The sequence below is a fragment of the Pleurodeles waltl genome, chromosome 6, assembly GCF_031143425.1.
Source record: "Pleurodeles waltl isolate 20211129_DDA chromosome 6, aPleWal1.hap1.20221129, whole genome shotgun sequence".
Taxonomy (NCBI): Eukaryota; Metazoa; Chordata; class Amphibia; order Caudata; family Salamandridae; genus Pleurodeles; species Pleurodeles waltl.
In genome coordinates this window covers 1,531,076,653-1,531,090,194 of record NC_090445.1, presented here as the reverse complement: position 1 = coordinate 1,531,090,194, position 13,542 = coordinate 1,531,076,653, and the positions used below count along the sequence as shown (strand labels likewise).

General features: G+C 42.5%; 1 protein-coding gene across 1 annotated transcript in view; it reads left to right on the top strand.

Annotated features, from left to right (window-relative positions):
- The window catches only part of LOC138301063 (tyrosine-protein phosphatase non-receptor type 11-like), a 304,017-nt gene that overhangs the window by 278,418 nt on the left and 12,057 nt on the right, over nucleotides 1-13,542 (top strand). The window contains exon 15 of the mRNA XM_069241110.1: nucleotides 6,433-6,554. Within this exon, the coding sequence (XP_069097211.1) occupies nucleotides 6,433-6,517 (85 nt within the window). The 3' untranslated portion in view covers nucleotides 6,518-6,554. The remainder of the gene's footprint in view (nucleotides 1-6,432; nucleotides 6,555-13,542) is intronic.

Sequence of the window (13,542 nt, the reverse complement as noted above, 5' to 3'; positions counted from 1 at the left end):
GGGTTCCAGTCAAGCAAGGGCAGTGGTAGTGTTCCAGGGTGCCCAGTGTCTGTTCCAGCTTAGTGGTGAGATCTCTTTTCACATGATTTAATGGGGATTTGGCCCCTTTACTGAAGTAGTTCGGTGAGAGACCAGAATTATATCCACAATTCCTCCAGCCCTTGTTCTCCCTGGAAAAACACCAGTTTACAAATCTAATTTTGTAACTGGTAGGGTCATTGGGCCCAATCTGTATTCCCAGTCCTGTTTACGATCGTGATAATCAAAATCTGGAACCAGTTTGTTTTGAGATACAGGTCTTGTTTCCTTTAAAAAAAATTGTGAGACCCGTTAGGGTCTGACCTCTGTCTTCAAAAATGTTCTGCTGGACTCAGACCACCAGATACCCACTGACTTAAAAAAGAAACGTTATTGGCACCCAGATCGCTGCTTGATTTGTACATCCATGTTTGGGTGGCTTGTTGTCAGCTTTACTAGATCTTTGCCTCTGTTTTGGGTAGGACTCCGGAGCAGTTTCCAAAGATGTGAATTGTCCAGCCTTGCACCCAAGGGTCAGGCATGTATCCAGTTAGTTGTTTTGCTATTCAGTAGCTGAGTCATTTGCCACATTGGCTACCTGTAAATTTTAAAGCACTTTGGTAAGACCTGCCCACCCCAAAAGGTTTCTGCGATCATCCAAACACTTCCCCAGGGGTTAATATTGGCCATACAGCTCTGTTGTTGAAAATCTAGTGCATGCACCTATAAAGACCTTAGAGCACGAGTCTCCAGCGAGTAGATCGGGAGCTCCTGGTAGCTTGCCATCTTCCTGGAAATAGCTTGTGGAAGTGAAGCCCATCCCATTGGGTCTGGGCACAGTGAGGGAGGTAATCCGCAAATCTATGGTGTTGTGCCCAACCAACACATAAAGACACATGCACACACATGCAAAGCTTGTGGGTGAGATCCTGGGGGCATCCCTCGCAAATTGATTGATTGGCTGTGCTGCAGCCTCCTCTCTGGCAGTCGCACTAGGCCAGGAAAGAAAAATGACAGCAGGAGCTAAAGCCACCGCTTGAGTGCTGGACTGCAGGGGGATGTCACCATCCGTCATTCTACATGGGGTAGTCACATTTGTAATCTCATTAGACATGGTCATTGTTGTAACATTGATCATTTGCATGAGAAGCTCAGAACGATTTTCATTGATCAGAAGTAACTCTCGTTATAGGAAAGGCTGGAGATCCCTGCCTTGGGGCCTTCGCTCCAAACAAAGCCCTGTATGCCCTTGAATATATAAGACTACCAGGACGCTAGCTTTGCTATGTGTAAATAAGGCAATAAACAAATTGCTCAGTAACCACCGATTGCCTTAGGGACCCAAGAACAGGCCTCACAGACCACTGTTTGCAAACTTCACTTATCGCCAGCGTATGCCCTTTTCCATTCACCTAAACGCCCCACTTCCGTTTCCCATAATACTCCGACTTATGTAATACCTGCAGTGTATATGACTCTGTATACCCACCTCTGTTCTCCTTGTAACTAAGTGCCCAGTACGTCCCACACAATGCAGCTAGAACCCATGTACCCAACTCAACATGCCTTACAGAGGGCACACAAAAACCGACCCGTTTCCCCTCATCGAGTTCTCTCATAGGTACTGCAGCAGTGTGCTGTATCCTGCAGCTGGTGCAGCTTGAGCCAGGTTCGGTCTGTGTCTCTACTTCCGTGCCCATAAATCCGATCCCTTGTGCACCAGGCGCGGTACCATGAACTCGCCACAGTATTTCAATACTTTGTCCACTAGGGGGCAGCAGAACGCTTTAGTCACAGGCACCGGCGCCTTATTCCTAAATGGCACACCCATTACACCAGTCGCCTTAATTGTCCGCATTCCCGAGCGCATACCAACAGGTCACACGTTCTGTTACAAACGTATTCATCAGGGTTTTTTTTTCAAATATATGTTGTGTAAAGTGGGCGGGGTTCTGGTTTATGTAACGTCTATTTTATGCCAGTGAACATAAATTGATACCTGATGAAACTGGTAACACCACATATAATTGTTGGGGACGTTACGTGATCTATCTTTATTGTAACCGGGTGCTTAAAATAGCCTTTATTGTAAAAATCTCATAATAGCGTGTATTAGATAGACAACAGGACTGGTTGCGTCGATGGGCTGTATGCGCCCCCTCCACCCCTCCTAATTGTACCTATGTCCTTCACTTTCCATGAAGATGTCTGCATTAGAAAGATGCTTTAACTCACTGACCTTACTGACTCTCTCTCGCTATAGGTGCCGCCTAGTGTATTACGTAAAACTAGTAAAATAGCCCTGTGAACGCCTGAACCCTTAATTCGAAAGGAAGATTACCTAATGTTCTGAATAGGCATTTAGTGAGGAGGAGGGTTGATCAAAACCCTAGGTCGTGTCTTTAGCGGCGATTCTCCGAAGCGCAGGGTAGTGGAGGGGAGGCGACGCACCTTTTAGCATCCTGAGGGCATTGTATGGTGACTCTTGTCCCATTCTTGGCCTCACAGCTTTTTTTTTTTTCTGCTGAGAGGCCGAGCGACAAGCAAGAAGTGGAAAGTAAAGAAAGTAAACTAGCATTTTAAGTTGTCAACAATAGAATAATTTACAACAAAACAGAAAATCAACATAACAGAAAATACCTTACTGCGGGCCAGGGCCGGATTTAGGGCGGTGCAACCGGTGCGGCCGCAGGGGGCGCTGACCTGGAAACGAGGCACTGGCCTCAGGTGGGGGCGCTGGGTTGAGTAATAACTTACGATTTAAAAGCACCTGCTGTAGAGTTCAGTGTGTGTCCAGCTTTCAGGCAGCTGTAAAAAATGAAAAGATAACTCTTGTGATTTATGTTCCTATTAGATTGATCAGTTTTGTCTAGTAGCAGTTTTGACTTGCCATAAAGTAGCTCAGAAGGTTTATATGCCTGCTGCAAAGGACAGATCTGTATTTTATGTGGACAGCTGAGTGTATTAGTAAAGCCATCCTTTACCAGAGCTTTAAAATAAATTAAATGTATGTGAGAGAGGGGCTATGGACCGATGAGGGGCACTTTTTCTGGGCGGTAGTGAGGGAATACGAGGAGGAGATCATGGGGCGGTATGAATGGGTAGAGCTACACAGCATGTTGGGGAGTATCTTTGTTTATTTGATAACTATTCAGACACAATATCCCAGAAAACACATCTGCATTTTGATGCTCAAGAACTTAGTGATTTTCTCCGAATCTTAGGACGTTTCGACAACTGGTGAAACAGAGAATAAAACCTGTGTCATGGTTCCGCGGTCAGCAGCTTTGCCAATATACAGGGTACTGGGAACCCACAGCAGCCCTGGTAAATTTTGTCAGACCAGCCCCATAGGGTGCTGAGTGAGTGAACGAGCCTAAACACTACAATGGGACTCAAGGCCCTCCCTCCCCTCCCTCCCTCCCCCCCCCCCACACACACACACACACAAACAAATGTGGGGTAAAAATGGCAAAACTGTGCATTCTGCAGCATATTTTTTTATTACATATTCAATTGTGGTGTTTTTTAAAGCATAGTAATGATGACATTATGGTGCTCCAGGATACAACAATCTTTATTAGGGTTCTTCAATTAATCCCTCACTATCACCGTGAAACAGAGCTTGTTATCTCTCCCTAACCCCTCTCACATATATTTCATTTGATTTATAGCGCCTCTCCAGCCAGAGTAGGGTGTTAGATCACTTTACATCACACACACATACAGAGACAATGAATCATACGTGGGTAAATCAGTATATAGAATATGTTGACAAAGGGGACTATAAAGTGTAGGATTCACATATCCATACTGGTAGGTATTTTCTATGAGTGCTTGGTCGGAGGAAGCATAAACTCAGGATTCAGAAAGTGACACATTGATTAGGGTTGACTTTACTAATAATTTATATCTACCCCTTCAAACTCTTTTTAGAAAAATCTGGATAATCAGACTGGGAAAACACTTTCTAACCTGTATCATGCAGTTTGCAAGCAGCTCTTCGATGGCAGTTCATAGTTCACTGTGCTAAATTATAATTGTAACTTATGAACTGCACAGTAACAGAAGGATCTCTGTGACAAAAGCAGTATACCACCAGACCTTCCATATAGAATTATGCTTTCCCTTCATGCAAGGAACAACTTGATCTTTTAAACCTGCCTCCATTATATTCCAGTCTAGTTCAGTCAATCTCTGAAAGTTTGTGTCTGCCAGCTCCGTCATGGAGTTGCAGAATAGACCGCGCAGATAAAGCCCTGGTGCGAGGGAAAACTGTTCTTCCTGACCATGACTCCTGAGCCTACGTGATCTTTCTTAAAGACGCACTGGCCAACATTCTACGAACAGAAACAGGAATATCTCGGCACATTTAAATAACTATATCGATACAGTAAATTACATCACATTTCCTGTAAAATGATAGTGCCATTACAGAAAATGGCCTCAGGTTGGCCTCAGTTGATCTAGACAAAATCACGAGATGAGACCGAGTGGCCTTTTGATACAAAGAAACATGGCTGCATATGAGGATTCCGGCTTCATCCAGTGGGGCCATTTATTACACGTCATTTATTCCTTTACCTAGTGAGGTCTCCAGGTTTAGCTGTTCTTCTTTTATTTCGAGTTGCATCCCGCCCCTGTAGCTTAGGGCCATCGAGTGTACCCATTTCCAGTGACTATCAGACCCCATTGCGTGTCCATCACCACCATTCCACTCTAAGGTATTGTAGCTCTATTTTTGTGTTTGTGCTTTTAAGAGTAAAGAGAAGAGAAATAAGTGATCTGAGAAAAGAGAAGTGAAAGAGCCTGTGCCCTAATGCCCATATTACAAGTTAAGGGATACATTCTGATCTTGCCAACAAGTGTTTTTGCAGGGTTTGCAAATACCAGTTACGTGATAATCATCACACTCTACGAGTTTTCTGTTACAGATTCTGGCAGGTCGAAATGTATTGGTGAAACATGCCCATAAAAAGGGCAAAACTTTAAGAATTAGGTCTGGTAAATCTATATTGCTCAATGTATGACTCATTTTAAGTTAAAAACTCTTAATACGACGTATTTACCACATGTGGTAATTAACTCATCCTGAGGTAGTGGGTGTGGTAAATACCTCACCTTTTTCCCCACCCACCAAGTACTTAGGGCCTAGATCGCTAGGGTTGACAGGTTCGTACGGTTTTCCCAAGTGCAAGTGTAGTATTGTGACATGGACGCATGGCAGCATAATCTGTGTGCAGTGTGAAAACTAGCCAGAAGTGCAGGGCACCAATCATACAGTTTGGGAACCACTAATGCACATACATACAGATACTAACAAAAACACAATTGCAGACTCGCATGCAGAGCGCTTCCACAGGAGAGGCGGGGAGCAACTTAGTATTGGTAGAAAAAAAACGCAAACGCTCAAAAATGGCATTTAAAAAAAGCGTGGCAAATTTCTATTGTGTAAGGAGCGTGGAAAATCCTGTCAGCGTTCTCAACTCTTGCAAATATCATGCAGGTCACCGCCCACCCCGGCTTTGGCTATGCCAGAGACAAAGGGAAAATAATTCGAGACAAATAGCGAGGCTACAGGACATCATTCTGAGTCTAGCATCGGGAAAAGCTGAGCATTTTCTGTTTTCAGGACTCTGCTATGCTGAGAAGCAAAGGTGCTCCTTTGTTTATTTTTCTTGCATGTATTCAAAAGCCTTTCAGCGTATTTTCACCACAAAGACAAGCCCCGATCAGCTTTTGGGGTTTAAAAAAACATGTAGACGTGTATACCACCTATGTTGTGTCAATTACAGCATGTGATGAAGGTGGATCACACAGTGGCAGGCAGAGACATGGCACAGTGGGGTGCCATGTTGGTGATTGTCTGCTCCTTCACACCTTTTTGCAGATCTACATTGGTTGTCTGTATCCTTCCCTATTTAGTAATCCTATTGTTCAGCAGATACGGCAAGTTTTCACTCTTAGACCCTGAGTACAATTGAGGAGGAAGTATGTGCAAAGATTCCGGGTGGCTGGAATTTCTATTTCTGGCCGGTAGCTGCACAGATTTCTTCCTGCGAGTTGAAAGCAGTGCCTTCTTCTGGAGCATGCTGCTCTCATTTTCATTGCTGTTCCAGAACAGAAATATTTGAAACAACCTTACTTTTCTGAGAACCCAGTGTCCCTCCAATCCGTCGTTGACACTGCATGGGGCTCCACGGTGGATAGGATAGAATTACATCTACGGTTATAATACCTTAATCGGCTTCATCCCAAGTATTTTCTGGGAGAAAAATAGAAGTAGTCCCGAGGTCAGGTTCACATCCCCCTACCCGCCACAAAAAAGTAACATAATAGGGAGCAGTGGGTTTAAAAATGTTGGGGACCACTGGTGTAATGTGCATTACCAAGAATGCTCTGGTCTCTTTGAAGGGTTAACGAAGACTCTGCAGGGGTGTACGAAAATCTGAACATCCTGAGCACCAAGGATTCTGGAGTGAGCAGTGCTGGGCGGTAGTAGTTAGCCTACTTTGGAAATAGCAATGAATGTACAGGTAAGTCTGGTGAACACACCGTTTTTACAGGTTATTTTATCATGGGCTGTTGTATATATTATGTGCTGTTGTGCAGTATTGTGATATTTTATGTAGTGGTGTGGGTTGAGGGGTTTGATGTAGAGTTGTGGGTTTTGGTATTTTCTGACTTGGGTTGTTGTATAGTAAAAAATTAATTCCATTTTAAAGAATTTAAAGTGTCCAACTTGTTAATGTATAAACATGCAATCAACATGGAAGTGACTGACTTATTTTGAAATGTGTGTATGTATGTGTCTCTCTCTCTCTCTCTATATATATGTGTATATATCTATATATCTATATGTAGATATAGATATATATATAGATATAGATGTGTGTGTGTGTGTATGTATGTGTTCGTTGGCATGTGTAGCTGCAGATACACATGATATGCATATCGATTCCGACATCTAGTGTTGGGCTCGGAGTGTTACAAGTTGTTTTTCTTCGAAAGTCTTTTAGAGTCACAGGATCGAGTGACTCCTCCTCTCGGTTCCATTGCGCATGGTCATCGACTCCATTGTTAGATTTTCTTTCCGCCGTCGGGTTCGGACTTGTTTCCTCTCGCTCCGAGATTTCGATTCGGAAAACTTTAAAAAACCTTCCTTTTTGGCGTTATTGTATCGATTGCATTATTCATCTACCATCGAAACAGCAGTACTGTCGGAAAACAACTTTGTCCGCCCTTCAGGGCGCGCGCGCCCATCCCGGGCCTATTCGGGCCGACCGCGTGGAGAGCCTCATGGATTGGACTCCATTCCTATTCTGCTCTCTGTGCCACGCTAAGTACCCATATGCAGACCAACATCTGGTTTGCAACCTCTGCCATTCTCCAGACTATCGGGAGGAAAACTGCGAGGCCTGTCGATCGTTCCGATCGAAAAAGAGTCTTAGAGACCGAAGAGCAAGAAGGCTGGAAAGGGCGTCAGAGCGGGGAACATTTCGACGTTACAGAAGAGGAACAAATGCAAAAAAGCAGTCTATCCGAGAAACAGAGTGGGAGCAGGAATCCGAGGAAGACAGACCCATCACAGCCAACCAGCATGTGAGTACGTCTGCCCCGGCATCCCCACACAAAAAAACAGAAGGCCTTGGGTACACCACTGCCAGAAGGCCATGGTTCAGCCCGAAAAAAGACTGTTGGTGACCGACCCTTGGGTTCGGCACCGAAAAAGGCCACGCCTCCGACGATTTCGGAGTCAACAAAAACTATTAAAGGCTCTATTTCAGACTCCAGCAGAAAATAACAATTTTCGGAGTCGAAAATTAGAATAACTGTTTCGGAGTGAGACCTTTCTCATCATTTTCAATACCGAAAAAACATCAAACTTTGGAACCGAAAAAGACAGGCTATACAGAGGAGCAAGGACTTTCCAAAAGACTGCGAGAAAGCCATAAATCCTCTGAGGAAGAGACAGAAATTGAACCAATCCTTCAAATTATGGACAAGAGACAGTCCAGGATACACATCCATAAAGAAACCGGGAGAATCATTACAGCACCTCCTCTAAAGACAGAGAAAGCTGGCATTTCAGGAGGAATTGGACACTGCACAGCCCCCAGCTAAAGTGCCAAAAAAAAGAGAAGCCAGCACCTCCTCAGTCTTCTCCTCCTCATTCTCCGCACCTACCTACCTCTCCTCACACCACCCCTACACCAATACATTCTCCAATGCATTCTTTTGATTCACAACAAGACACTGTTGATCCATGGGACCTTTACGACCCTGATCCCATCCCAAGCAACGACCCAGACACCTACCCCTCTAAACCATCTCCACCTGAAGATACTACAGTATATAATCAGGTTATAGCCAAAGCTGCAGCCTATCATGGGGTAACAATGCACACAGAACCACTAGAGGAAGACTTTTTGTTTAATACGTTAGCCTCAACCCATTCTAGGTACCAATATCTCCCAATGCTACCAGGCATGGAAAAGCACGAAGACCACATTTTTTATGAGCCTGTGAAAGCAAGAAGAATCCCGCCTAGAATAGAGAAAAAGTATAAGCCTCCACCCTCTGACCCTGATTACATCACCCATCAGGTGCCACCTGATTCAGTAGTGGTTAGTGCTGCAAGAAAGAGGGCAAATAGCCAGTCTTCAGGAGATGCACCCCCTCCTGATAAGGAGAGCAGAAAATGTGATGCTGCAGGAAGGAGAGTTGCATCCCAAGCAGCAAACCAATGGAGGATAGCTGATTCCCAGGCACTACTAGCTTGTTACGTTAGAGCCCATTGGTATGAGATGCAGGATATCATACAGCATCTCCCAAAAGAGCACGAGAAGAGGGCACAACAGGTAGTATAGGAAGGGCAAGCAATTAATACCACCAAATAAGGTCTGCCCTTGAAGCAGCTGATACAGCTGCAAGGAGAGTGAACACAGCAGTTACTATTCGTAGACATGCATGCCTGCGCTCCTCCTGGTTTTAAGCCAGAAATCCAACAGGCTGTGTTAAACATGCCATTTGATAAGAAACATATTTTTGGGCCAGAGGTAGACACAACAATAGAAAAACTACGAAAAGACTCAGATACAGTCAAATCAATGGGTGCACTCTCTTCTACACCATATAGAGGGTCATTTTGTAAGCCTCAGTTTCGAGGAGGTTTTAGACCACAACCCTCAGAGGCATCAACTTCACAAGCAAAACCAACTTATCAAACCCAGTACCAGCGAGGTGGGTTTAGAGGCACATATAGAGGACAATACTCTAGAAATAGAGGTACATTCCAAACCTCTAAACAGCCTGCAACACAACCAAAACAGTGACTCTCCTCACTCCCTTCCACTCCACACATCTCCTGTGGGGGGAAGACTACAGCAGTTCCACGCACATTGGCAAAATAGCACCACAGACAATTGGGTGTTATCAATTATCCGCAATAGCTATTGTCTAGAATTGATAAACACTCCTCCAAATATTCCACCAAGGTATCACAAATTCACCCCAGTACACACAGTTCTGTTACAATAAGAGGTTCAATCTCTACTACTCAAACAAGCAATAGAGTTAGTTCCAGTCTCAACTAGGAACAGGAGTTTATTCACTATACTTTCTAATTCCCAAGAAAGATGGCACCCTCAGGCCAATATTAGACCTCAGGCCACTAAATTTGTACATCCTATCAGAACATTTCCACATGGTTACTCTGCAAGATGTTAACCCACTGCTACAAAAACAAGACTTTATGACAGCCTTAGACCTCAAAGATGCGTATTTCCACATACCCATCCATCCAGCTCACAGAAAAGACCTCAGGTTTGTGATACAAGGAAAACACTACCAATTCAAAGTATTACCTTTCAGCATAAAAACAGCTTAAAGGATATTCACAAAGTGCTTAGCAGCAGTAGCAGCCTACCTAAGAAGACAACATATCCAATTCTTTCAATATCTAGATGATTGGCTAATAAAATCAAGCAATCGTACACAATGCCAAAATCATACACGTTACACAATAGAAACCCTGCACACCCTAGGTTTTTCTATAAACTACCAAAAGTCACACCTTCAACCAGCACAAGTACAACTGTATTTAGGTGCTATCCTAAATACACAACTAGCTCTAGCGTAGCCACATACACAAAGGATACAAGCGTTTCAAAATTTAATTCCACTTATACAACTAAATCAACAATAAACTGTAAGATTTGTCATAAAAATCCTAGGAATGATGGCATTTTGCATTGCAATAGTCCCACACGCAAGATTAAACATGAGGCCCTTACAACAGTGCCTTGCACAACAATGGTCATAGGCACACGGTCAACTTCAAGATCTAGTTGATAGATCTCCAGGCACACATGTCCCTTCAGTGGTGGAATCACAGAAATGTAATCAAAGGGCGGTTATTTCAAGACCCTGTGCCTCAAACCATAATTACAACAGATGCATCAGTGATTGGTTGGGAAGCTCACCTAAACAATCACAATATTCAAGGGCAATGGGATGTCAGACAAAAGCAGCTACACATAAACCATTTAGAGTTATTAGCCATGTTTCTTGCCCTCAAAGCCTTTCAACATCTTCTCTGACAGAAGAATGTTCTTATAAAGACAGACAACATGACAACCATGTATTATCTCAACAAACAGGGAGGGACACATTCATCTCAACTGTGTCCCTTCTAGCCCCAAAAATTTGGAAATGGGCAACTCACATTCAAATTAATCTATTAGCACAGTACATTTCAGGGATAGACAATCAGTTGGCAGATGTCCTCAGCAGAAATCACCAACAAACAAACGAATGGGAGATTCATCCTCAAGTACTTCAAAAGTGGGGAACACGAAACCTAGATCTATTCGCAACAAGCGAAAATACAAAATGCCAAAACTTCGTATCCAGATCAACCACATCCCCTATCCAAAGGCAATGCTCTGTGGATCAATTGGTCAGGGATATTTGCTTATGCTTTTCCCCCTTTCCCACTCCTTTCATTTCTGGTCAACAAGTTGCGTCAAACTTCACTCAACATGATACTCATAGCACCAACATGGGCACGTCAGCCAGGGTACACAACACTATTAGATCTGTCTGTAGTACCTCACTCCAAACTCACGTGCAGACCAGATTTGTTAACACAAAACAAAGGTCAAATCAGACATCCAGACCCCAATGCTCTCAATCTAGCGATTTGGCTCCTGAAGTCATAGAATTTGGATATTTAAAACTTTCATCAGAATGTATGGAAGTTATTAAACAAGCACGAAAACCCACTACTAGACAGTGCTACGCAAACAAATGGAAAAGATTTGTCTATTATTGTAAATCTAAAACCATAGATCCTCTTACAGCATCAATACAAGACATTGTATGCTGTTTACGTCATTTGTAAAAATCAAATTTAGCATTTTCCTCAATAAAAATATACCTTGATGCAATATCTGCATATTTACAGACTATTCAACATAATTCTTTATTTAGAGTTCCTGTGATTAAAGCTTTCATGGAAGGCTTAAAACACGCCATTCCACCAAGAACACCACCAGTTCCATCTTGGAATCTAAATATAGTGCTTACAAGACTTATGGGACCACCTTTTGAACCCATGCACTCTTGCCAAATTAAATTTCTAACATGGAAAGTTGCCTTCCTTGTGGCAATTACATCTTTAAGTAGAGTAAATGAAATACAAGTTTTTACTCTTGAAGAACCTTTCTTCCAAGTAGACAAACACAAAGTTGTACTAAGAACAAATCCAAACTTTCTACCAAAAGAAGTCTCACCATTTCATATCAATCAAACAGTGGAACTGCCAGTCTTCTTCCCACAGCCAGATTCTGTGGCAGAAAGAGCTCTACATACATTAGACCTCAAAAGAGCTCTAATGTACTACAGAGACAGAACTAAACAATTTAGGAAAACAAAACAACTTTTTGTATCTTTCTAACAACCACATACAGGCAATCCTATATCAAAACAGGGTTTAGCAAGATGGATTGTAAGGTGCGTACAAACATGCTATATCAAAGCAAAAAGAGAACTTGTAATCACTCCTAAAGCACGGTCTACACAAAAGAAAGGTGCAACAATGGCTTTTTTAGGAAACATATCAATGGCTGAAATATGTAAAGCAGCTACATGGTCAACACCTCATACATTTACTAAACACTACTGTGTGGATGTATTATCACAACAACAAGCCACAGTAGGACAAGCTGTTCTGAGAACATTATTTCAAACAACTTCAACTCCTACAGGCTAGCCACCGCTATTTTGGGAGGACAAACTGATTTGTAGTCTATGCATAGCGTGTGTATCTATTAGCTACACATGCCATAGAATGGAAAATGTCACTTACCCAGTGTACATCTGTTCGTGGCATGTTGTGCTGCAGATTCACATGCACCCTCCCTCCTCCCCGAGAGCCTGTAGTCGTTTAAGTTAACACATTTGTACATATGTATATACATTTGCATGGACATCTCTTTTTTCACTTACATACTTTCACTCCTTCCTTTACCCTCTGCGGGAAAACAATCTAACAGTGGAGTCAATGACCATGCACAATGGAACTGAGAGTAAGTCGTCACTCGATCCCGTGACTCAAAGTCTTTTTCGAAGAAAAACAACTTGTAACACTCAGAGACCAACACTTGATGTCGGAATCGATATGCATAGCATGTGAATCTGCAACACAACATGCCACGAACAGATGTACACTGGGTAAGTGACCTTTCCATATATATGTATTTTTTCACTTAAAATTAACAAAGGTTAAAGTGATTTTAGTTGAACGAGGTAAAAACTAAAAAAATAATCTCTGAAATTCAGTAGTTAGTTTACTCATCTGACTGTAACTTGTGCCCCCTCCATGCACTGTTTATAACCTCAAATATTACATAACTCATGACAACATTGATGACATATCAGATCATTGATGATATCAGTGATGACACCATAGTCCTATACAGCATATTGTTACTAAGTGTAACATGCAGATGGAGACCGGAGAACAGGTAGGAGGGGGCCGAGGCAGCAAGCGGCTGCTCTGCGTTGGTCACAAAAAAAAAAACTAAAACAGGTATAGTGATGTTAAATGCATTGAAATGGGTTAAAAACGGTTTCTAAACAAAACGTGAACTTCACCAGTTACAGTTTAGTAAATGAACTATAACTTGCCCCTACCATGCACTGATTTTGACCTCATATACTGCATCACTCATAACATGTTAAATTCATCATAGATGACATCACTAATGACATAATTCAAGCTACTGCTCTTCAAATTTCTCTATAAACTATAGATAATTTTAGTTTAAAAAAGTAGATAGTAAAGGGCCCACAAATATATACATAATAGGTTGACTGTATGTACATGTGTGCACATCCGAAATCAAAACTGTGTATTACTGAAGACAAGTTTGCTTTACTATGGTAAGTTATATGGTGCACAACTTAACTACATGTAAAATTTTATATGCAAATATTGGTTCATTTAAAACAGGGTAGAAA